Here is a 22,771-nt window from a genome sequence, read left to right on the forward strand (position 1 = left end):
ATCCTTGTGTTGCTTTTGCATTTTGCAAAGAGAAGTATTGTAATTATAAAATAAAAATTACAAAAAAAAAAAAATTTACAGACCGACATAACTCATATGATATGTTATATTTATTTTATGATAAAAATAACAGTATAATCTAACATATCACATTAGGTTACGTCAATTTATGAGTTTATTTTTATAAAATCTCTTTATGATTAAAACATTTCACTCTTAAAAAAAGCCATTTATGTCAAGTTTTATTTGCAGTTTGGTGACAGAATGGTCCTCACCCATCACCATAGCTTTTTATATGAATAGCTTGTTTCCAATAAAAATAGTTTGGTACCACTAAGGTCGTAACTAGTTGGTAAAAGGTTAAGGGGTCTTTCTTTCCTCCCTTATCAAATATTATAAGTTTGAAATGCTGTTCTAGTAAAACTTGTGAACTAAAGTCTTGAAGACCTTTGCATACTAGCACTTTAGTGGGGTGGTGGTGACAGGCTGCTCCACCCAGAGTCAATAGCTATGACTCAATCCGAACATGTCACAGTGAATATAGCCCTTATGGTCATGCCTAGAGAGAAGCTACACTAGCAGCGCGTCTCACTATTTTTTAAAATAAAATAGTTGGGTGCAAACGCACTACATATTTATTTGATTTTATATTCAATAACAATTGAGGTAGGGCATTTTGTTTTTCGTCACAATGGCTCAACTGACAAAGGACCTTGCATGAAGTTCACCATTTCAACAACTTCAATCCCTTGCATACTTATCTCATCTTCCTTACTTTGCTCCTTTTATGAGCAATTTTGAACCAATTTTATTTAGAAATAGGTAGATGCATGATAACCCAAATACCATGTTTTGTATGCATATATCTAAGGTACTCAACATGTATGTGTTACATACAAATGAATCTCATATCCTAAGTAAGTATCTTACTTTACACATGGGGCAGTCCATCACAAACGCGAACCATGCGGGGGTGGGAAAAAACCCAATCCACCCGCCCCTGCCTAAGACAATACATTGGGTCTAAAAAAAATAGTCTAAAAATATTTTTTTAGACTCAAATTATAATATAATTTAAATTATAAACTAAAATTTATAAATACAAAAAGAACTTAAACTCGTTAGAGTTAGATTTTTGATTGCCATGGCTTCTTAGGCCAACTTTTATATAGGAGGTCAAGGCAATCTAATGACTTGATTACAATTTCAACTCTTTAATAAATTGTATATATCTATATACAATATATTTATATATATAAATATATAAAAAAATTATATATGTGGAGCAGAGCGGGGGGCAGGGCAGGACCCTGCTGCCCACCCCTTCCAACAACAAAAGCATTCCTGTAAATAGCTAGAGAGAGAGAGAGAGAGATGGTCAACTAGGAAAAGGAATATGGAGATGTTGGTTTCTAACTGGAAAATATGAAATCCAATCTGTTATTATTATTACTTCTTTTATAACGATCACAAGAAGACAATAGGATAACATAATGAAGATATCTAAAATCCAATTATCCCCTAAGATGTTTCCGGACTTTGGCACTTCCAAGGGATGTACCTTTTAACAAGCACCGAAGTTTCAATACGTAAGAGAACAACTTGATCTACAAATGATCTTATAAAATTAAACTTACAAATTGATGGGACTTTATATGATACGTTAAATTGTAAAGCTCATTATATTATTAAGTAGATCCAATATCTCATATTGAATCGCATCAGTTCATGACGTTACTTTTATAAAATCGCTAATCATAACCTAAAGAGTCTAGCTCACTTCAAGATGTTATAAGTGTCTACGCTTGCAAGGCTTTTACCCTTCACAACTAATTTAATTGACTCGTGACTTCAACCTCCTATAGAAAATGGGACATTATCTATCCAATCTCTTCTTGAATATTCTTTCTTATAGTTCCTCATGCCATCTGCAGTTAGCAACCGAAATCCAATTTAAGCATCATAATCCTTTGAAATCTCTCTTCATTTTAAACATAATATTTTATATCATTCATTGAGATATTAAATTTAATCGCTCTAGAATATCAGTCTTTTCACAATATACCTCATAAAATACAACCAACTGACAAAAGAAAACTAAAGAAAATAAGTCATTGAATACTGATAAATGATGAAATTGTCAAAAGGAAAATGACTATCACCGAATCAATGTCGATAGAATGGGTCACCATGGCGTCGGATTCGAAAGCATAGCGGATTGTTATAATGTTGAAAGTTAAAAGTTTGACCAAATTAATATCCAACTGTCTTAGGACTTTTGGATCAATGGTTGAGTTTTTAACTCACTTAGGATCACTCACTGCATTTTATGCAAACATAAGGAACTTCAATCTTTCTAGTTATATTCTTTTGTCCCTTATTGGCAGATCAATCAGTCTCTGAGCCTCGTGTGGATTGATTTGGACCCGTATAAACCTTTAGGTGGTTGAACAGCACCCTGCCAAGTTGCACCAAGAACTCACATTTCAAGCATAGAAAACAATTAAAAGTGTTTTTCATAAATGGCAAATAGTTGAAAATTTCACAAAGCCTTAGATGGTTGAATAGTGTTCTTTTACCAAAGGTTAATGTGTATCGGCACAAATTTTTAGACTGTTGAGGATTTCCTAGAGTTGGAGGAGATCACCATCCACACAGATGGCTACTGAAAAAGTCTTTGATCCTTTTAGCACTTCAATTGCAATCTTCACTCAACAAGATAGATTCGGTCCGAATACTCTTGCACAAATACCCATTTCTCATAAAACTATCAATTACAGGGTGAATTCTGAGTGCCCCACACAACTAAGTAATATGTGATAAGTTTGACTGATAAGGGATATTTGTAGATTACCTTGAATGCACTCATGAAAAGTCAAACGTGATGCAATTTTTATTGGTATTTAGCAGAAAATTAGTTCTTATATTTGTTTTCTAGTAATAATACCCATAGGTCTTTCATGCACCGATTGGAGCACTTGGCAGACAAATGTTCTTGAGAAGTTGAAGTTAGGTATCATCAACTCTCACAACAACCTCCGTCATTAAAGGTGTTTGTTTGGAAATTGATGCCACCCATGCCACATCAATATATGCTCTTTAGAATTGTACCTATGACCTTCCTTCTACATCCTTGTTAAGAATGATCATGACTTAATGCTTTTAACCTTTATTGTTAATATCCATACCATTCCTTAATTTATGTCTAGATTTTAACCTTAAATAAGTCTCTAGCTACCAACCACAATGTATCTAATTATCATTGGACTCAAATTTATGTGTATTAACTAATATGCTTTTTTTTTTTAATGGATCTAATAAGTTTTTTACAGGACAATGGATGTTATGTTTCAACCTCTATCAAAACTTAATGATTTCTATCTTTATTTTCAAATTTCAAGTCTGCGAGGTACTTTTTATTCAATTTTCGGCAAAAATCTCGAAGTCTATCTTACTGACAAGACTCAGGAAGGCTAATTTTCTTTATCACAGTCCATCTAATCTTAATAAATACATACAACATCCATTTCTGACCTTGCGACAAATATATATCGAAGATAGTAATGGATGATAACCCAACTAGCAGAAAAGAATAGAGGAAAACACTTCGACTTTGAATGGAAATTGACAGTCAATAGTCATGCACGCGGAGCAAGCAATAGTGGTTACATATTGCTTTTATTTGGTATACAATAATGACTGGATCCAACCGAATTCAAAGCAAAAGTTAGTTTTGGCATATAAGAGTAAAAAATGATATGCATATATGTAGAACAAACTCACCCTTCCTTTGGGAAGCACACCACGAACAATATGTTCAGTAATTATTTTTGCAATTCTCTGTTGTAACTGGTCAAATGTTTCCACTTTCATACCACCTAGTCATCTTGAATGCTTCCTGTAGAGCTTTTGGGTCATTTTCTTTCTAGAGACGGCAACTTTTTCTGCATTTACCTTTTAAGATCAAGATTAATCTTTTAAGACTTTGTCTAGCAACAATGTAACCAATATGTGTAACAAAGCACATGTGGGCTATCAATATGAGACATCGCTATGCAAGAAAATATATGTAAATGTGGTCAAAGCTGACTCCAGAACCAACATCCATGTACAATCATAGGAAGAAAAAGGGGGAAAAGGGCGAAAGAAACATTATCTGCAAGACTTCAGCACCATAACCACAGATATCCCAAGGCTTGATGGCCCTTAGCACTTTTTCCAGCGAGCAAATATCTAAAAGTGAACTATTTATTAAAGAATTATATGAGACATAGAGATAAAGAGAGGGCTTCTAAAGTATGATAATTCAACTAACTAGCCAAAAAAAAGATAATTAAACTACAAGTCAACCACATGATCCATCTTCATGATATGCCGGACTAATAAATAAAGAGCTGACAGACAAATTTGAAGTTTGAGGCTAAAAACACTATTATGAAAAAAATATTAATTTTACCAAAACTAGGGCCTGTGAGAATTAGATACTTCCCAATCCCAAGTGCATATTATGTAGTTTACATTCCTTGCTACCAATATGAAGAAAACAATATGCTTAGGTATATGAATTACGAGAAATTCTATTCATCAACTATTATCCACTCTCACACTTTAGACTTACAGCTTTTTCATAAGGTGTAGATGTATTTTTCATAGAGTGTAGGGATGTTTTTTTATAAGATATGGGGTGTAGAGTAGCAAATAGTGACTAACAAGAAAAATTTTTATGAATTACATACCCCACAATCACAAACTCCCCCATGCCAACATTGAGAGTATAGTAGCGTTGATGCCAGTCTCCCAAGAATTTTGTTCATAGCATCAACGATGTACCATGGCTTTTCGTGTTCACAAGATTTGCAGCTTTGGGATAAGTCGTATTCCAAATGTCCTTAAAAATAAATAAAAAAAGGTTCGTTGATTGATATTTATACCAAACAAGTAAACAGGAAATTGCAGCACAATCACAGGTTTACATTGAAAATGAGTAGAAAAATTATAAATGCAGTACCGACCTAGATAGGATAAGTACGAGAAAAAACATTTTGATTCTTTAGATCGTAATATCGTATAATAAGTTCACAGTCTTCAAAAGAGCAGTCATAAATCTAAAAATCTAGTAGGAGAAATACAAGCAGTTATGCACATTACTAAAAACCACGACGTTATTGTTGTTAACAAACTCCTGAATTCTTTATTATTTCATTGTATTGAGGTAGTGTGTATTTATACACTTTATAAGGAAATCAATTCAGTTACAAGAAAATAAAGCAAGGAATAAAAATAGCAGAAATGTAAAACTTATTCTAAAATATTCTAAAGCTAATGTAAGATAGTAGATTCTATGCTAATACATCCCTTCAAGCCCAATGGGGTGTTAACAACAGTGGGACTTGAACGAAAATTAAGAAATTTTGTTATGCCAGAGGCTTAATGAAAATATTAGCTAGCTAGTCTTTTGAACTACAGAAAGAGATTTTTAACATTTTTGTAGCAACTCTATCTAATGGTAGTCAATATCCATGTGTTTGGTTTTGGAGTTATAAACTAGATTAGATGATAGGTAAGTAGCTTCGAGATTGTCACATCATAATGTGGGACTAGGACAATGAGATACCAAGTTCTCGAAGCATGGTTTGTAACCAAATTAACTTAGTAGCAGTAGATGCAAGAGACTTATTCTCAGCTTCCATGCTTGATCTAGTAACACTTTTTTGCTTCTTAAAACTCCACGAGAGAAGGTGATGACCTAGAAATAAACATAAGCCACCAATGGATCGTCTATCATCTGAACATTCTGCCCAATCTGCATCTGTATAAGCTTGAAGAGTAAAACTGGAAGATGATTTAAAAAATAGTCCATGATTAAGTGTGGCCTTGAGATACCGAAGTATCCTTTTAACAACAGACCAATGAGATACCTTGGGGCAGTGCATAAATTGACATACTTTGTTTACAGCAAAGGCTATGTCAAGTATTGTTAGAGATAAGTATTGTAACCCTTCTACAATACTTCAGAGCAGAGTACAATCATCAAATTGAGGAGAGTCAAACTGAGAGAACTTAAGGAAAGTTGCCATAGGAGAAGTTATGGGCTTGGCATGAAGCATATTACTTTTATTTAACAAATCCTTGATGCAATTTCATTGAGACAAAAATAAGCCAGAAGGAGAATAATCAATCTCAAGTCCAAGAAAGTATGATAGTCAATCAAGATCCTTAACAGAAAAGGCAGTAGCCAAATCACGAATAAGACTATCAATAACATTCGATTGTGAAGAGGTGATAACCACATCATCAACATATATCAAAACAAAGATACATAGATCACCATGATTCAAAATAAACAAAGAGAGATCTACACGAGAGGCAGAAAAATCATACCCAACCAACCAAGAACTGAGTTATGCAAACTAGGCTCGGGGAGCATACTTTAGGCTATAAATAACATTGTTAAGTTTGCACACATAGTGAGAGAAGGGAGATAAGGTACCAAACTCCAATCTGGCCTTCCTACATTCAAGAGAACCATCAGAGTTTAATTTGGTTCGGTATAACCATCGACTGCCAAGAATATTAAAAGAAGGGAGAAAAGGTACCAAACTCCATGCCTGATTTTGAAGCAGGGCAGTGTTCTCTTGGTTCATAGCATCTTGCCATTCAGAAAACTTGGAGGCAGTCGAAAAGCTAGAGGGATCATCTGAACAACAATCGTGGTGCTGAGACAGTGTCGTCATGGATAAGGGATCATGCCATCTGTGACAACTCTTGGTCTTGAGGAGTTAGTATGGCTGTGAGTAATGATAGGGGATCTTGGTGGAATGAGAGATGAAGAATCATTTTTTAGAGTGATTGAAGGAGAAGAATGAGAATCGGGAGAAGGATTTGCAGAATTTGAAGGAAGAAATGAATTAGGGCTCACGGGGGAATTAGGGCTTAGGGAATGAATAGAGGAAGGGAGCGGCAATTGTGGGCTTAGACTTGGGCCTAGAAAAGAGGATGTAAAGAGAGAGAGAGGGAAGTATGTGTCTGAGCTATGTTGGCCAGATTGGGTAAATGTTGGGAAGTGGGCTTCGAATGAGAAAGAGGAAATGAGGTATCATTGAAACTTACATCTCTTGAGATGTAAAGTCTGTTTGATTTGGGGTCGAGGCACTTGTATATTTTGTGAGTGGTGTTGTAGCCCAAAAACATACAAGATATAGAACGAAAATTTAATTTGTGTTGATTATAAGGACGTAAGTTGGGTCAACATTTACAAACAAATACCTTTAAAAAATTATAATCCAGATCCCTATTATAAACATGTGAGTATGGAGATTGTTTTTTGAATATTTTTTAAGAGAGCCAATTGATCAAGTACACATCAGTTTCAAATGCTTCAATCAATATTTAGTTGGAAGAGAGACATGGGCCAATAGAGCAAGCCCAATTTTGACAATATGTTGATACTTGCATTCTACTAGCCCATTTTATTTACGAGTATGCGAACATGAGAAATGATGTGTGATGCCAAGTTTGTGACATAGTGAGGTGAGAAGTTTGAATTCACCACCACCATCGGTTTGAAGTACAAGTAATTTAGTATTAAACAGACTTTTAATAAAATGTAAGAAGGTTGAAAACACTTGTTGAACATTAGATTTTAATTTAATGGAAAAAATCAAGTAAAACGAGTAAAGTGATATACAAAGAGAATATAGTATTTAAAACCATTTCTAAAAACTATAGGAGATGGGCCCCAAAGGTATGCACTAATAAGTTCTAAAGGCATTATGCATGTGGCCTGACTGGATGAGTAGGACAGCTAGTGGCTTTTTGCTAGAGGGCATTTGGAGCACGCAGATGGAGTGGAAGAAACAGACAAGTAGTTAGTGTGCAAGATTTTTTAGACAAATTGAAGAGATGAGTGACCCAACCATCGATGCCATTGAAGGAGAGATGTTTATTCACTAAGATGAGCTAAGGTAAGTTGTGGATTTATTTTTGAAGGGAAGATGTACAACCCATTACGTGTGGTTCCAGTGAAGAGGGTCTTCCCAGTCCGATTGTCCTTCACGAAGAAATGAGTGGCATAAAATTAAAAAAAGCAAGAGTTATGAGCACAAAATTGAAGAACTGAGATAAGATTTTTTGTGATATTTGAAACATAAAGCAAGTTATGTAAAAGAAAGCATGAAGAGTTTGAAGTAAGAGATGAGTCACCATTGTGTTGAATGGAAGGCATGATCCATTACCAACTTGGATTGTCTCATTACCAGAGTATTGTTCGATGGATAGGTTGAGGTTGCTCAAATCACTTGTGATGTGGTGGGTAGTAGCCGAATCTGTGTACTAAGTTGTGTCGGAGAGGGAGCTAGGCGTGGTGTAATTTGTAGAGAAGGATTTGGGTACTTCTATTTGATAGGCATGATCAAACTTGTGTCAGCATTGGAGGGAAGCATGTCTTGGTTTGTTGCATACTTGACATGTGGGACGCTATCTATCAGGTGTTTGATGAAAGTTGCCTGAAGAATATCGACCACCACCAGGAGAAAATGAATATCAACTATCACGACCATTGAATCTACCTCGGCCTATGCCTTGTTGACCACCATGGAAGACACCTCTGCCACGTTGATCTTGACCACCATGTGCACTGTAATTAACAGAGGGTTCAAATATATTTTTGGCAGTGTGAGTTAGTCTACTTTCATGAATTAACAATAGCTAATATAGTTCATGAGATGAGAGATGTTTAGATCTTGTAGTGACAGAGGTCACAAAAGACTCATAAACTGGACCTAAACCAATAAGTAAATAAGTGACGAATTGTTTATCTGGAAATAGGCTACCTGTAGCAGCCAATGTATCAGCAAGAATTTGAACTTTTCCAAAGTATTCAAAGCTAGATTGATCTCCTCGGGAAAGATTGGTAAGTTGGAAATGTACTTAGAATTCTTTGCTCGAGAGTGTGAGGCAAACATGGATGAGAGGGAGAGCCAAAGTTCTCTAGTAGTGTTAGCAGAGAGAACATGGCCAATGATAGAATCCGAGAGGGATGAAAATAGAACATTGAGTACCAGCTAATTTGTGCACATCCAAGAAAGAAAATCTAGGTTAGTTTTTGGTAAGTCGTATGAGATGGAATGTAGAAATTGATCTTGTTCTCTAAGGTATGTCGATATTTGAACTTTCCACAGTAAATAATTTTCTATTGTTAACTTGATGGTAGTAACAACATGTGAGAAGGAATAAATAATGGAAGAAGTTGGTTGTGGAAAAGGAGAGAAGACAGGTATAGCCATGGATCAAGGAGACTGCTAGTCGAGCAACTCTGATTTCCTAAATTCCTTATTATTTCATTGTATTGAGGTAATGTGTATTTATACACTTTACAATGGAATCAATTCAGTTACAAGAGAATAAAGCAATGAATAAAGATAACAAAAATGTAAAACTTATTCTAGAATATTCTAGAGCTAATGTAAGATAGTAAATTCTATGCTAATAATTGTGACAAGACATTATCGGAGAACATAAAAATCAACAAAATCATATACGAACTATAGATGAATGCAAATGGAATTACATAACTCGGCATAAGTTGTCAGTCGCATGTATGCCATTTTGCATTAGGGCTGAAAATCTTTTCAATTCACACAATTTCCCAGAAAAATATGAATGAGAGAGAGAGAGAGAGAGAGAGAGAGAGAGAGAGAGAGAGAGAGGAGGGAGTTTACACTTTACAGTGACATTGACTTCAACCTGTAACATCCACCGTTGATCTTTGGGGACGAGAGAGAGGTCATGGCACTGAACCTAGAAGCTTCACTTGGAATTATTAAGCTTAATTTGGATTGAGAAACACTTTCAACTCATTTCATATTAGCATTACAATTTTCACAAGTTTCCACATAAAATACAATAAACAAATCAACTTTTTCAAATTTCAAAATAATAATAATATTATAATAATATTTTATTCAACTTTTAACTTTTTTCTCAACTCATCTCATCTCAACTCACTATCTAAACCTAACCTGAATCTACGAGAAATACAAAGTGGTGCCACTTTATTTTTTTGAGTTTTTTCGATCAGTTTCTTTTTATCCAAAGGGTTTAATATTTTTCCTTATTATTTTTTTAAAAAAATTCTATTAATCATTTCTACATTATATATAATTTTTTTTAATTTTTTTCTTATAAAATATATAGTGTATGAATAATAAATAGAATAATCCTATATAAAAAATTACTATATATAATTGATAAGTAGAATGACTCATTTGTTTACCACCTCAAATAATATTATTAATATAATAAATATTTATTCTTTCCTCATGTCTATCACAAACAAACAAAAATTTAAAATATTCATTTGTTATAAAATATATAATAATAAAATGGATAAATAAAATGATTAAAATATTTTTATTTTAAATTAATCAATACTATGGATTAAATAAAAAAAACTTATTTTCTCTGTCAAATCAATCAAAATAATATCACCTTAATTATCTGCTGTGTTCGCGGCATTATACTGCTGTCAATACTGTTGCAATTTCTCCTCATCAATATATTTTATTTGAACAAAATAGAGAATACAACCACTTTAATAAATAAAAAATCCAAATAAGTCATATTTATATTTCATTATTCTATATAAAATAAAAAAATCTACGCATTTGAGTATTTTTATTTGAAAACAATAAAGAATAAAATCCCTTCAAATAAATAAATAGTCAACATAAATAATATTTGTATTTCACAGGTGTGTGGGATTTTGATTTTCTTTTAGTATAAAAAAAAAATTTGATTGACCAATCTTAAATTCATTTTATTAATTATTATAATTTTTTAAAATTTTAATATAAAATATAATAAATAATTTAATTTTTTAAAATAATAATAATAATATTAAAAATTAATATTTTATTTAATTTTCAATTCACTTCAACTTAACTTTAAGATACACGCAACTCGAAAGATACCGATCAAGGGATGAAAAAAAAAAAAACCAAACAAAAGCAAGGAACGATGGCTTCGTCTCTGTCATCTCTTCTTCAACTGAGACCTATTTCAGTCCCTCCGCTCCCCACTCTCCAAAACCCTCTTCAAAGGGACCATAATTCTCTTCCAAAACCCTAGTTCGAACGCTGACTCTTGTAGAACTCCAAAGATGATGGCGACCCATGCAGGCAGCGTGCAGAGCGCGCTATTGGAGGCAATGAAGGTGATCCGGTCCTCCCCTCCCACGTGGCAGTCCGCCCTCCTCAACAATCTCTTCATTTTTGTTTTGGGTTCACCAATTCTGGTCTCCGGGCTATCTCTTTCAGGCATTGGTGCTGCTTTCCTTTTGGGCAATCTCACTTGGCGTGCCTTTGGTCCCCCGGGTTTCCTTCTCGTTGCCACTTACTTCATCATTGTAAGCCAACAACAAGAAAACAAAATCTAGCTTTCTCACTCACTCACTGTGTGTATTTATTTGATTTTTTTGCACATTTTTCTGATAGTTAGTATTCTGTTAATTTTTGTTGATTTGGGTTGTGGGTTCCGAATTTTCTTCCTTTTAATAGGATTTTATACTTTTTTTTTTCAGTTTATTTCTTTCATGAACATTTTTTGGTAGCATGTTCTTGGTTAGTGAGAAAAGAATTCTATTACACGATCCGGCTGAAAGATTTTGTGAAAAGGTATTGGTTCAACTTACCAAAACCCGTAAGCTATATTTCATCTATATACTGATATACATTTGATCACATTGTACTCTGTACAAGGAATGAATATTGACAAGAAAGGAAAGAATACAACTTAAAAAGGTAAAGAAATAAAGAAGAGAGGAAGGCCAGCTATGTGCAAATCAGAAGGCACCGAATCAGTGCACCAAAGTCAAGAGCAGAGAATCTCGATAGATATGCAATCACGTTGCTTCTTCCAAAATATCGTGTTGACTTGTTTCGCTTACATCCCCCCTCAAGTGAATGGGGGGAAGGCCAACCAGGAGCTTGGATTTGAGGAATAGAAACCGAGAAGAAGTGAGGCCCTTAGTGAAGATATCGGCTATCTGATCATACGTGGAGAGAAATTTAATCAGCACATCCTTGTTAATAACTTTCTCTCTAATAAAATGAACATCCATTTCAACATGCTTGGTACGAGCATGAAAAAGGGGATTGGAAGCAAGAGCAATAGCGCCGAGATTATCACACCAAATGTGAGGAACCGTAGCAAGGGAGATATGAAGATCTTTAAGGACCATGTGAATCCAATAGAGCTCGGCCACTGTCATTGCTAAAGCCCGATATTTTTAACTTATAAAAAAAAAAAAAATCTAAAGCCCGACATTCAACTTCGGTGCTAGAGCGAGCCACCACGGGTTGTTTCTTGGCACACCAAGAAATTAAGCAAGAACCGAAGAAGATACCAAAACCAATGGTGGAGCGATGATCATCAGGATCATCTGCCCAATCAGAGTCACTAAAAGCATTTCACTAGAGAGTGCCTTTGGAGAACATGAGACCATGATCAACCGTACCCTTGAGATAGCGAAGAACACGTTTAGTTGCCGTCCAGTGAGTAGTGGTGGGAGAGTGAAGATGCTAGCAAAGTTGATTAACGGAGTAAGCAATCTCTGGATGTGTAAGGGTGCAATATTGAAGTGCACCAACAATCTGTCGATACACAGTAGCATGGGGAAGAGGCTTGCCACTTGAGGCGGCAAGCTTGGAGTCGGAGGTGCAAGGGGCGGAATATGGTTTAGCACCAACCATATGAGCACGATCCAAGATGTCCAAAATGTATTTAGACTGGCGAAGGTGCAACCCGTGAGAGTCCCTAGTAACTTGAATGCCGAGAAAATAATGGAGAGACCCCAAGTCTTTCAAGTAAAACAGAAGAGAGTAATCAACATTCAAGTAAATGGATGACATTCTCATTTTCAAGTAATGAGAATGTCATCCACATGTACTAGAAGAAAAACATGAATGTCAGATTTGTGATAAGTGAAAAGAGAGTAATCAACAGAAGAGCCTTGAAAACCAGGCTCCAAAAGACATTGAGAAAATCGATTGAACCAAGCCCGAGGGGCTTGTTTTAAGCCATAGAGAGCTTTATTAAGACAACACACACAATCGGGGTGTTGCGAGTCAACATAGCCTTGAGGTTGTGAAATATAGACCTCCTCTTCAAGAGTGCCATGAAGAAAAGCATTGGACACATCCGATTGCTTAATATCCCAATCAAAGAACATGACAAGAGCTAGAACAATTCTGACTGTAGTGGGTTTAATAAAAAGACTAAAAGTCTTTGAAAAATCAATGCCACTAATTTGATTAAACCCCTTAGCCACTAGCCGTGCTTTGCACTGATCAAGGGAACCATCCTCCTTTGGTTTAGTTTTATAGACCCATTTAGTGGCAATAATATTGTGATGAAGAGGACGAGGACAAATAGTCCAAGTATTATTGGCAATCAAAGCAACATATTCCTCATCCATCGCCTTCTTCCACTCTGCAGAAACAATATTTTGTGAAAAATTCAAAGGTGCTTTAGGTAAGGGAACTGTGGCCAAGGTGGTTATGGGATGTCAAGTGGAATAGTTTGTGACATAATCTGGAAAGTGCTTGGGTCGTGAGGAACCAGTTTTGAACGAGTCACAACTTGGTGAGATGGAGGGAGAGAATTGATGTGTGGTAAAAATGAATCGGTGGAGTGATTTGAGGAGAGATATTCGATGGAAGAGGTGTCTAAAGCAGATGAATGGGGTTTGTCTAAGGATGGCACGAGAGGTCTGGGACGTGAGGTGGGCTCAAGATTTGTGTGGGGAAGAGATGTAAGTGAGTCAATTTCTTCAAGAGAGGAAGGTATGGATCGGTGGGAGACAAATTAGGAGGATCAAAAATTAAATTGGATGAGAGATTTTCGGTGGAGGGAGGTCCAAGAATTTCGTGTGAGGTGGGCACCAAATTTGTGGAAGTGAGCACATAATGTGTAGGCAATGTAGAAGTGGGCACCGTAGAAGGAAAGAGTGTAGAACTTACCTCATGAGAAAAGTTTCCTTGTGGAGGAGCAAGAGTGGACTTATCCTTGGCTGGAAAATTTTTTTCATAAAAAATAACATGCTGTGACAAATAGACTTTCTTTGAGATGGGATCAAGACAACGATAACCTCGATGATTAGAAGAGTAACCAATAAAAATGCACTGCTTACTACGGAAGGCGAGCTTGTTGGAATTTTAGGGTCGAAGAAGGGGATAGCAAGCACACCCAAAGGATTTAAGATGAGAGTAATCTGGTGGTCGCTTTAGAAGAAGACTATAAGGAGAGTTCGATTGTAGAGTTGGAGTAGGGAGGCGATTAGTTAAGAAAATTGTAGTTGAAAAAGCGTCGACCCAAAATTTTTGTAAAAGATTGGATTGAGCCAATAAGGATAATCCAATCTCCATTATGTGTCGATGTTTTCTTTCGGCAATCCCATTTTGCTGAGAGGTGCATGGACAAGTGAGGCGGTGAAGAATACCATGGGAATTAAGAAAAGAAATAAATTGATTAGATGTATATTCTCCACCATTATCGGATTGAAATTGTTTAATCTTGCAAGGGAAGAGATTTTCCACTAACATTTTGAATTTAACGAAACAATGAAAAACTTATGATTTAGTGGAAATAGGATACATCCATGTAAATCGAGAAAAATTGTCTACAAAAATAACATAGTACCGACAACCACTTATAGAATAAATAGGAGAGACCCAAACATCGGAATGGACAAGTTCCAATGGACTAATAGACACTCTTCAGATTGAGTAAACGGTAATCGTTTACTTTTGCCTAATTGATAGGACGAACAAACAGACTTTTGAGAAAAGGACCCAACAACGGGTAGCTTGAAAGTAGAAATAATGTGCTTGGTCACTTGAGAGGAAGGATGTCCAAGCCTAGCGTGCCACACATCAATAGAGGTTTTGATCCCAAAGAGAGCTACACGTGCACGGCAATTATTTTGAGAAAATTCATTCAATGCGATAGGGTAGAGTCCACCTTTACTTGGTCCACCCAGAAGTGTTCTTCCTGAGGTCTTGTCCTTGACAAAGAAATGAGTGTCAGTTAGAAGAAAATAACATTGATTATCCACACAAAACTTATTGATAGAAAGCAAGTTAATCATGGCATTAGGACAATGCAACACATCTTGAAAGGAGAATTGTTTTTGTGGAGTTTGTATAGAAAAGGAGCCAATATTGGAGATGGGAAGGCCAGATTTGTTACCTACAGCCACCGAATCTTTACCAGTATACGTTTCCTACAAAGACAAATTAGCAATGTCAATAGTAATGTGCTGATTTGCGCCTGAGTCCGCATACCACAAGTTCTCCTCTTCATGGACAGTGTCGCTTTGAGCAACCATGGCAGCAAGTTGTGTTGGTGGATGTCGTCCTTGATAACTATAGTTCATACGATGATAACAATCCAAGGCTTGGTGGCTTGTCTTTCCACAAATTTGACATGGAGTGCGATTATAGGAGTTGTCATTGGACATAAAGTTTGAAGAGGATTCGTTAGGCTTGACAGGTTGCTGCTGTGGCTTAGAATAAGGTGGCTTGTGCTGGCCTTGCCGTGGTCCCTTTTTGGGAGGGAAGTTTGAAGGAAAATTTGACTTGTAGCAAAATTGACTGTAGTTGACTTCCCTGGTTGTGATTCTTTCCAGCAAGCATTGCAAAAGCTGGTTGCTCCGTGGCCTTTATTTGGCCTTCAATCATAAGTTCATAAGACAATAATTCTAATTGGAAATCATCAAAACTCATGGGACCATAACGTAAGGCAAAAGAGATGGAAGTGACAAAAGGATTGAAAATAGGATTTAATCCACTCAAAACATAGGAAAGGAGATCATCCTCACCCATTGGCTTGCCGACAACAACAAGTTGATCGGCGGTAGTCTTAACTGAGGCCAAATAGTCAGTGCAAGTAGCACTCCCTTGTTGAAGAGTTTGTAGTTGGCGTTTGAGATGGTTGACATGTGCTGGTGAGTGTGATGCATATCTTTGGCCAGTGAATCCCATACTTGTTTGGCCGAACTTATGCCAAAAACAAGGGGAGGACCTTATCGGTCAGTGTAGCATTGAGCCAACCCAAAACAAACTAGTCCTTCTCATTCCAGAGTATACTCAGGATTGATAGCCTTGGTCGGCTTTCCTTCAGAGTCACAAGCAAATTGCTCATAACAGGGCTTAGAACCATCCACAAATCCAAGCAAGTCATTGCTGCGCAAAACAGGTAGCAACTGGGAGACCCAATTGAGATCATTTGTACCGTCCATCTTAACCGAAACTAACTGAGAGAAGTTTGGTTGAGAGAAGGCCAAAGGAGCAGTTGAGTTAGCAGAAGCCATTGATGAAGAACAAAGGGAACAGGAACGTTGGAGGCTTGAGCTATAGGGGCTCTGGTACATGAAAGATTTTGTGAAAAAGTATTGGTTCAACTTACCACCCGTAAGTTATATTTCATTTATATACCGATATACATTTGATCACATTGTACTCTGTACAAGGAATGAATATTGACAAGAAAGGAGAGAATACAACTTAAAAGGGTAAAGAAATAAAGAAGAGAGGAAGGCCAGCTATGCGCAAATCAGAAGGCACCGAAGTCAAGAGCAGAGAATCTCAATAGATAAGGCAACCTGCAATCATGTTGCTTCTTCCAAAATATCGTGTTGACTTGTTTCACTTACACCGGCAATGTGATCCTTTTTTTTTAAAAAAATTTTGGGGGTTTAACTGCTTTATTTTTCTTATACATTTTTTCACTTCCGTTTTACAGAATCTGAAGTGAGGGATCGCCCTCCTAATCGTTTTACAGAATTTAAGTGAGAGATCAACCTCCTAAATATAGGCTTACAGTAGTTTCTACTGACCCCTTTCTAAAGCAAAGCCTGTATAACCTACTACTACAAAGATCCACTGTTGGAGGTACTTGGACCCATCACCCATGGATACTGACAATTGAGACTTTTGACTTTCCGCTTTATTTGAACCTGGGATTGTATAACCTTTACACTAGTAAAAAAAAAAATTATATAAACTTTAGGTATCTCATCTCATATAATCGTTACAATTTTTCCAAACTCGCACACAAAATATAATAAATAATCCAAAATTTTCAAATCCTAAAACAAAAATAATATTAAAAAATAATATTCTAATAATGTTTTATTCAATTTTCAACTTTTATCTCAAATCATCTCATTTATGTAACCAAATGAGGCCTTACTAGGGTAGCTTGGCGGTTAACCAAGAAAAGCATGGGAAAATAGATTTCTACTTGAATTCTTTCGACAGTTTAGCATATTACAAACATAATTTCTGGTAAACCTAAGAAATCTAAATTCACAACTTCTACATAACCAATATTTTACTTTTTTTACTATCTACGTCACTCTTTTTTGACAGTTATATTATCTCCTACATTCGACTAGCTACCATGGTTAGCTCTAATGAGTTCTGTTCTGTCCTTGCTCTCTTATTTCCTATTAGCTAGTTGGTAGTTCCTCATACTACTTACTACTAAACTCATAGCTTATTGATTATATATTAGAAAGGATCGTTATCCCCCAAAGTCCCCCTCGGGGGATTAGACAACAGAAACTACTGCACAAACTGACAGCTGAACCCCCCAAACCCCCTACAAGAAGACCTACTTGGCCTGGAAAGCATCAAGTAGGGATGAAAGTGCTTACCATTGTGAGAGTGTTCGTTGCCTCTAGGAATTTCTGGTACTTTCAAATTCATGATTGTATTCTAGGCTGAGCACAACATCCTTATGCACATAGCTCGATAGATAATTTGATAAGCCTATGATTTTTTTTCTGTGTTTCAGAATACGGTTAACCAACATGTTAACTAATCGATTCTGCTAAATTGGATCAGATTTTGCAGTTTGCCTTATTCTTCTTGACACTCCCCTAACAGCTTTTTGACTCATTTAATTGTTTTGCAACTTAACTAAATTATAAAATACTTGTTAAAAATTAAGTCATAGAATAATGCTAAAAAATAAGGTCCAAGGTATAAATAATATTACTAAGCAAGCTATTCTTGAATACAATCTGAGTCGTGCAGTACCCACAATTTTTTTTTTCACTCTGCTCAAATAAGTTTATTTCCTCATTGCTCGTTGATAGCCTAGTGTTTGCATTGTTCATGTGTTTGTCTATTAATGGTGGTTTTTGTTGGTGTATTCTAAGTCGATATCTAGTTATTCTATGATGTGATTGTACCAAAAGCATAAAAATGATTTTTGAAGTTTATTTCCTGACTGAAAAAAAAAGGTTCCTTTACAGTGACTATTTCTAAATGATATGTATATATTTTAAAATCTGGTAGGGCACAGCGGCAACAAAAGTGAAAATGGCACAAAAGGAGGCTCAGGGGGTTGCTGAGAAGAGAAAAGGAAGGAGAGGACCAGCTAGTGTTATTGGTTCCAGTGCTGCTGGTTGCTTCTGTGCTTTTCTTTCAATCTTTGGAGTTGGGGGAGAGGCATTTTCTCAGGTTTGGAAACTCGGATTTGTTGCCAGCTTTTGTACAAAGTTGAGTGATACTGTCTCAAGTGAGATAGGGAAGGCATATGGCAAAACAACGTAAGTAATGCATCTTCTGGTGTGGTTTGGGCAATTTAGTTTTATGTTATTAATGCTCATCTTAACCCCTAGGGGTTGGCTCAAGTGGTAAAGGCCTTGGGATTGGGGGTATGCTCCTCCTAGGTCTAAGGTTCAAATCCCCTTGGGTGCAAACAATCTCTAGGGGCTATCGGACTGAGAGATTTTCTCCTTGAATTATCCAAGGTGCACTTGTGGGAAACTCCTTGCCAAGGGCTTGTGTACCCTTGGGATTAGTGGGGACGCTGTTCCCGGACACCCAGTGCCAATCAAAATAGTTATTAATGCTCTTCTTAGTTCACTCATAAATAAATTCAAAAGTAGATTTTGGTGGAATTCTAAACCCTGTTATAGAGCCAGTATCATTACTCAATCTTTTGAAGATTTTTATAAAGCTATTAAGGTTAGTCTACCATGAACCAAATTTCAGCAGCAAGGTTTTAGAATCATAATTTGTGATGTGCTATCTGTGAAATCACCATATGGTTAAAATTGCTGAACCATTGATAATTTTGTCTAATTAGCCTTTGGTTCTAATATATGTAATTGTAATGCATCGTATAACTTTGGAATGACATCACTTTGATCTGTCATGGACAAAAGTTCAATGGGTGGACTATAGTTGTGGTAGGAATGTTCCAATACTGTGGCCAACCGTATGAAATGTGTTGGAACATAATAGAAATAGAAAAATAAATGCATAGCTAATCTTGGATTAACTTTTGAATACATGATATAATGCAGCTTATTAGCATAAGCCAATTGACTAAAGTTTGTTTAGGCTTTTGAAGCACTTTTATAGTTCCCGTAGTTATTAAAAGTAGGCTAAAAAAATAGATATGGTAGTGAGCTATATGGGTAGCTGATTAAGTAATGCATGTTGATATCACATCAAGTTTGTAGTTCTTGCAGTGTATCTGGTGAGTCAATGTGTAACTTGAATCCTTAGTAAAAAAAGGTTTATTGTTTGCCATATGTGGGCCTTGCTCAAAGCAGCACATGGCTTCTCCTAAATAAAACGTTGTTTGGATACTTTTTACTTGTGTGTATTTTGATCTTTGCTTCTGATCAGGTATTTAGTTACCACGCTTAAGGTAGTCCCAAGGGGAACAGAAGGGGCTGTGAGTGTCGAGGGAACCATTGCTGGATTTTTGGCATCATTTCTTCTTTCCTTTGGTAGTTGTGTCATGGGTGAGGTACCCTTTACTATCTTGTCACTCTATTATTAGTGCTTTTTATTGGAAACTTGCTTTCATTTTTCAAGAGTCTTGACCACACGACTGTATTGATATTAATGAAGTTTACAACTAAAACACTTTGTTTCTTAAGGATTAAGGCCATCCTTTTCGTTATCACTGTTTATTCATTACGTTTTTTTAATGAAACAATATTTTTTATGCAACTAAGCAAAAATATCTTTGATTTTTTACTAATTTAGTTTATTATCTACCATATGATGTGTTGTAGCTTTGTGAATATTCAGGCTTATAAATAATCAAGTTTCTTTGACTGAATCTCAAGGATGCATTTGATTTACATTTAATATCATAACTAATTGTTAAAATGTCCTACTTTATTATAAATATAATTAAACAAAATAAAAAGGGAAAGAAAAGAGAAGTCTTTGTTCATTGAAAAGTCTCTCCTAGAATATGAGACTGTTCAAACGTAAGAATTATCAAATGTATTAAGCTTTTTGACATTAATTTAAGGAATCATTATTCTAATTTGTTGGATAAGAATTAATAGGTTAACTTTTATGACTTCTTGGACATGGGTGATATTGCATTCCTGTATCTAGCTCGCTTTTAACTACTATTTCAGATTACTGTCTCAGCTTAATAATTAAAACTTTGGTCTTCATGAGAGATATGTTTTTTTGGGGGGATATTTGTTGAAACAGCTAGGTGCAGCTGAAGCTATAATATGCCTAATAGCTTCCCAGATTGCTAATGTTGGGGAAAGCATAATAGGTGCTGCGCTTCAGGAGAAGGAAGGATTTCAATGGGTAGGCAGCCATTCCAATTATTACCTGGTTAATTGTTCTGCAAACCTTTCCAGTCCTATTCGTTATAAATTCTGATCGGTGTGTGGTGGAGGTGTTCTGTTTGTTTGAATATGAGGTTCTGGGTTCTGTATGACATAGTAAATATACCATTAGTCAGCCTGAACTTTGAATTAATTAAGAATATAGGCAAGTTCGTGTAGAAGTTTTGAAGGTGTGGCTTTTTTTCTGGTTTTGCTGTGGCATGGTTGACTAACAGGATTCATATATTTGAAGTTATCAGCCCAAAAACTTGGGTAATGGTGGGCCGGTGGCTGAGATCAGAAATAAGTCATCAACATTGTAAATTCGTCATATCAGTTCATTGCTTTGTTTTTTTGTTCTTGGGGGTGGGGGGAATGTGGCAACAAAGTTCTAATGTTCAGCATTCTACCACTTTGTATAATTGGATTATGAAAAATTTCATTGGGTCCATTTTTTCTTATATTATTGTTGCTTAACTGAGTTAACTCTACAATCGAGCCCCTTTCTCACTCTCTTTTAGCCTGACATGCTAGTCTGCTTCTGTCTTTCACTTTCATGAACTCTGGTTCCTAAGGTCATCTTTCTGCTCTGTTTTGCAGCTCAACAATGATGTTGTCAATATTATCAATATATCCATGGGCAGCATTATAGCCGTCCTCATGCAGCAGGTTGTTTTCCGAAACTGACATGTAAATTCACCTGACATCAGTGAATTGGTTAAGATCAAGAATTAATGACCTCCAGAAACGTACAGACAGGATGCCATTAACTTTCCTCATTCTTATTGTTTCCATTTCATTTGATTAAAAAAAAAAAAAAAACAACTTCAAGAATATGTATACTTGATTCCTACCGTGGATGTGATGTTAATATTGCTTCCAATTTTTTGTAGACCTTGGTGCAACATACATTGGATCTTTCACCCCACAAGCTGTAACAAAACATTTTTTTTTTTTTTTAATTTGGGAAAATATCAATCCTCTTATAGTTGGAAGATTGCAATTTATCTTATTTTTTTCTTATATCCTCTTCATTTCACCTTTTTGTTTGTTATTGACAACAATTTCACTGTTAAGGACTCGGGTACTCTAATAGGATATTAGCTCGAATATTTTTTATGAAAAATGTTATTCATTATTCTTTTAGTAATCGTTTTCTTTGTAATCTCCTAACGTTTACTAGACAAAGGCTAGCTTCTAGTTGTTCTTTGCTTGAACATATAGAGGAAGCAACCATCTTTCTAGTTAAGGAATGGGAGACCTTTATTTTGTTACATGACTCCAATTTTCTGTCTTTTTTTCAACAATGTCTTTGTCATTTGATCCAATAGTATTCCATTAGATAGGAACAGATCTTGCCCTAACTCCTACGGATCAAAGCTAGGCCACACAAGAGAACGAAAGGTAGGCAGCCTCAAGGATAAGCTGTTGAGCAACCGAGAAGAGCTACTTGAGTAAAAGACGAGAGGAAGCGAGAGGAAGCGAGTGAAAAGTAAAGATAGGGAGAGGAAGATGACTATCTAAAGCAGATAGTACACTAGGTCCTTGTAAGGCGAGTGGAAAGAAGTGACTCGATCGATAGTTTGAGGGAGTCGAGTAGGTCTAGATTAAGAGGAACAGAATTGACTAGGAGGTAAGAGTCGTGGAAACACATTTTTCTTTCATATTTTGGACCTTGATTGATGGATGGGTGAAAATTAATTAAAATATTTTTCAATTGAGAAATGCTTTAACCACTAACAAATCTTATAAAAGTAAATCTATAAACTGACGAGGCTTGTTTGATGTGGTACGTTAAATTATAAAGTTATTTTTATTATAAAGTAGACCTAACGCATTATATAAAATTATGTCAGTTTGTATATTTATTTTTGTAAAATCTATTTGTGATTATAACATTTATCCTTTCAATTATCCTCTAATAAGTTCATCCTGGTGTTAAACAAACAGAGTCGATGATGAAAGGCAAACATGTGATAAACCCACGTTGTTCTTGCGTGGTTGAATGCAAGGAAAGATGATACCGTTTAATTAGACCTCACTTTCAACCTTTTGAGCCGTAAAAAGATAACTTTCCAAATTTTTTTTTTTTTATTTTTTTATTTTTTT

The 22,771-nt window shown here is 35.7% G+C and overlaps 1 protein-coding gene and 1 pseudogene across 2 annotated transcripts; one reads left to right on the forward strand and one right to left on the reverse strand.

Moving 5' to 3' along the window:
* Positions 1-2,360: 2,360 nt before the first annotated feature.
* On the reverse strand, positions 2,361-6,734 carry LOC121235561 (annotated as a pseudogene).
* A 4,256-nt stretch (positions 6,735-10,990) lies between these two features.
* On the forward strand, positions 10,991-21,654 carry LOC121234773 (protein VTE6, chloroplastic-like). Of its 2 annotated transcripts, XM_041130864.1 has the most exons (5): positions 10,991-11,404; positions 18,363-18,616; positions 19,707-19,830; positions 20,538-20,642; positions 21,263-21,654. In XM_041130864.1, exons 1-5 carry the CDS (start codon positions 11,159-11,161, stop codon positions 21,347-21,349), a joined length of 816 nt encoding a protein of 271 aa, XP_040986798.1. In that variant the 5' UTR covers positions 10,991-11,158; the 3' UTR covers positions 21,350-21,654. The 2 variants fall into 2 exon arrangements, with proteins under 2 accessions (XP_040986798.1, XP_040986799.1); XM_041130865.1 differs by lacking the exon at positions 20,538-20,642.
* The last annotated feature ends 1,117 nt before the right edge of the window (positions 21,655-22,771 follow it).

The sequence above is a fragment of the Juglans microcarpa x Juglans regia genome, chromosome 6D (assembly GCF_004785595.1).
Source record: "Juglans microcarpa x Juglans regia isolate MS1-56 chromosome 6D, Jm3101_v1.0, whole genome shotgun sequence".
NCBI lineage: Eukaryota > Viridiplantae > Streptophyta > Magnoliopsida > Fagales > Juglandaceae > Juglans > Juglans microcarpa x Juglans regia.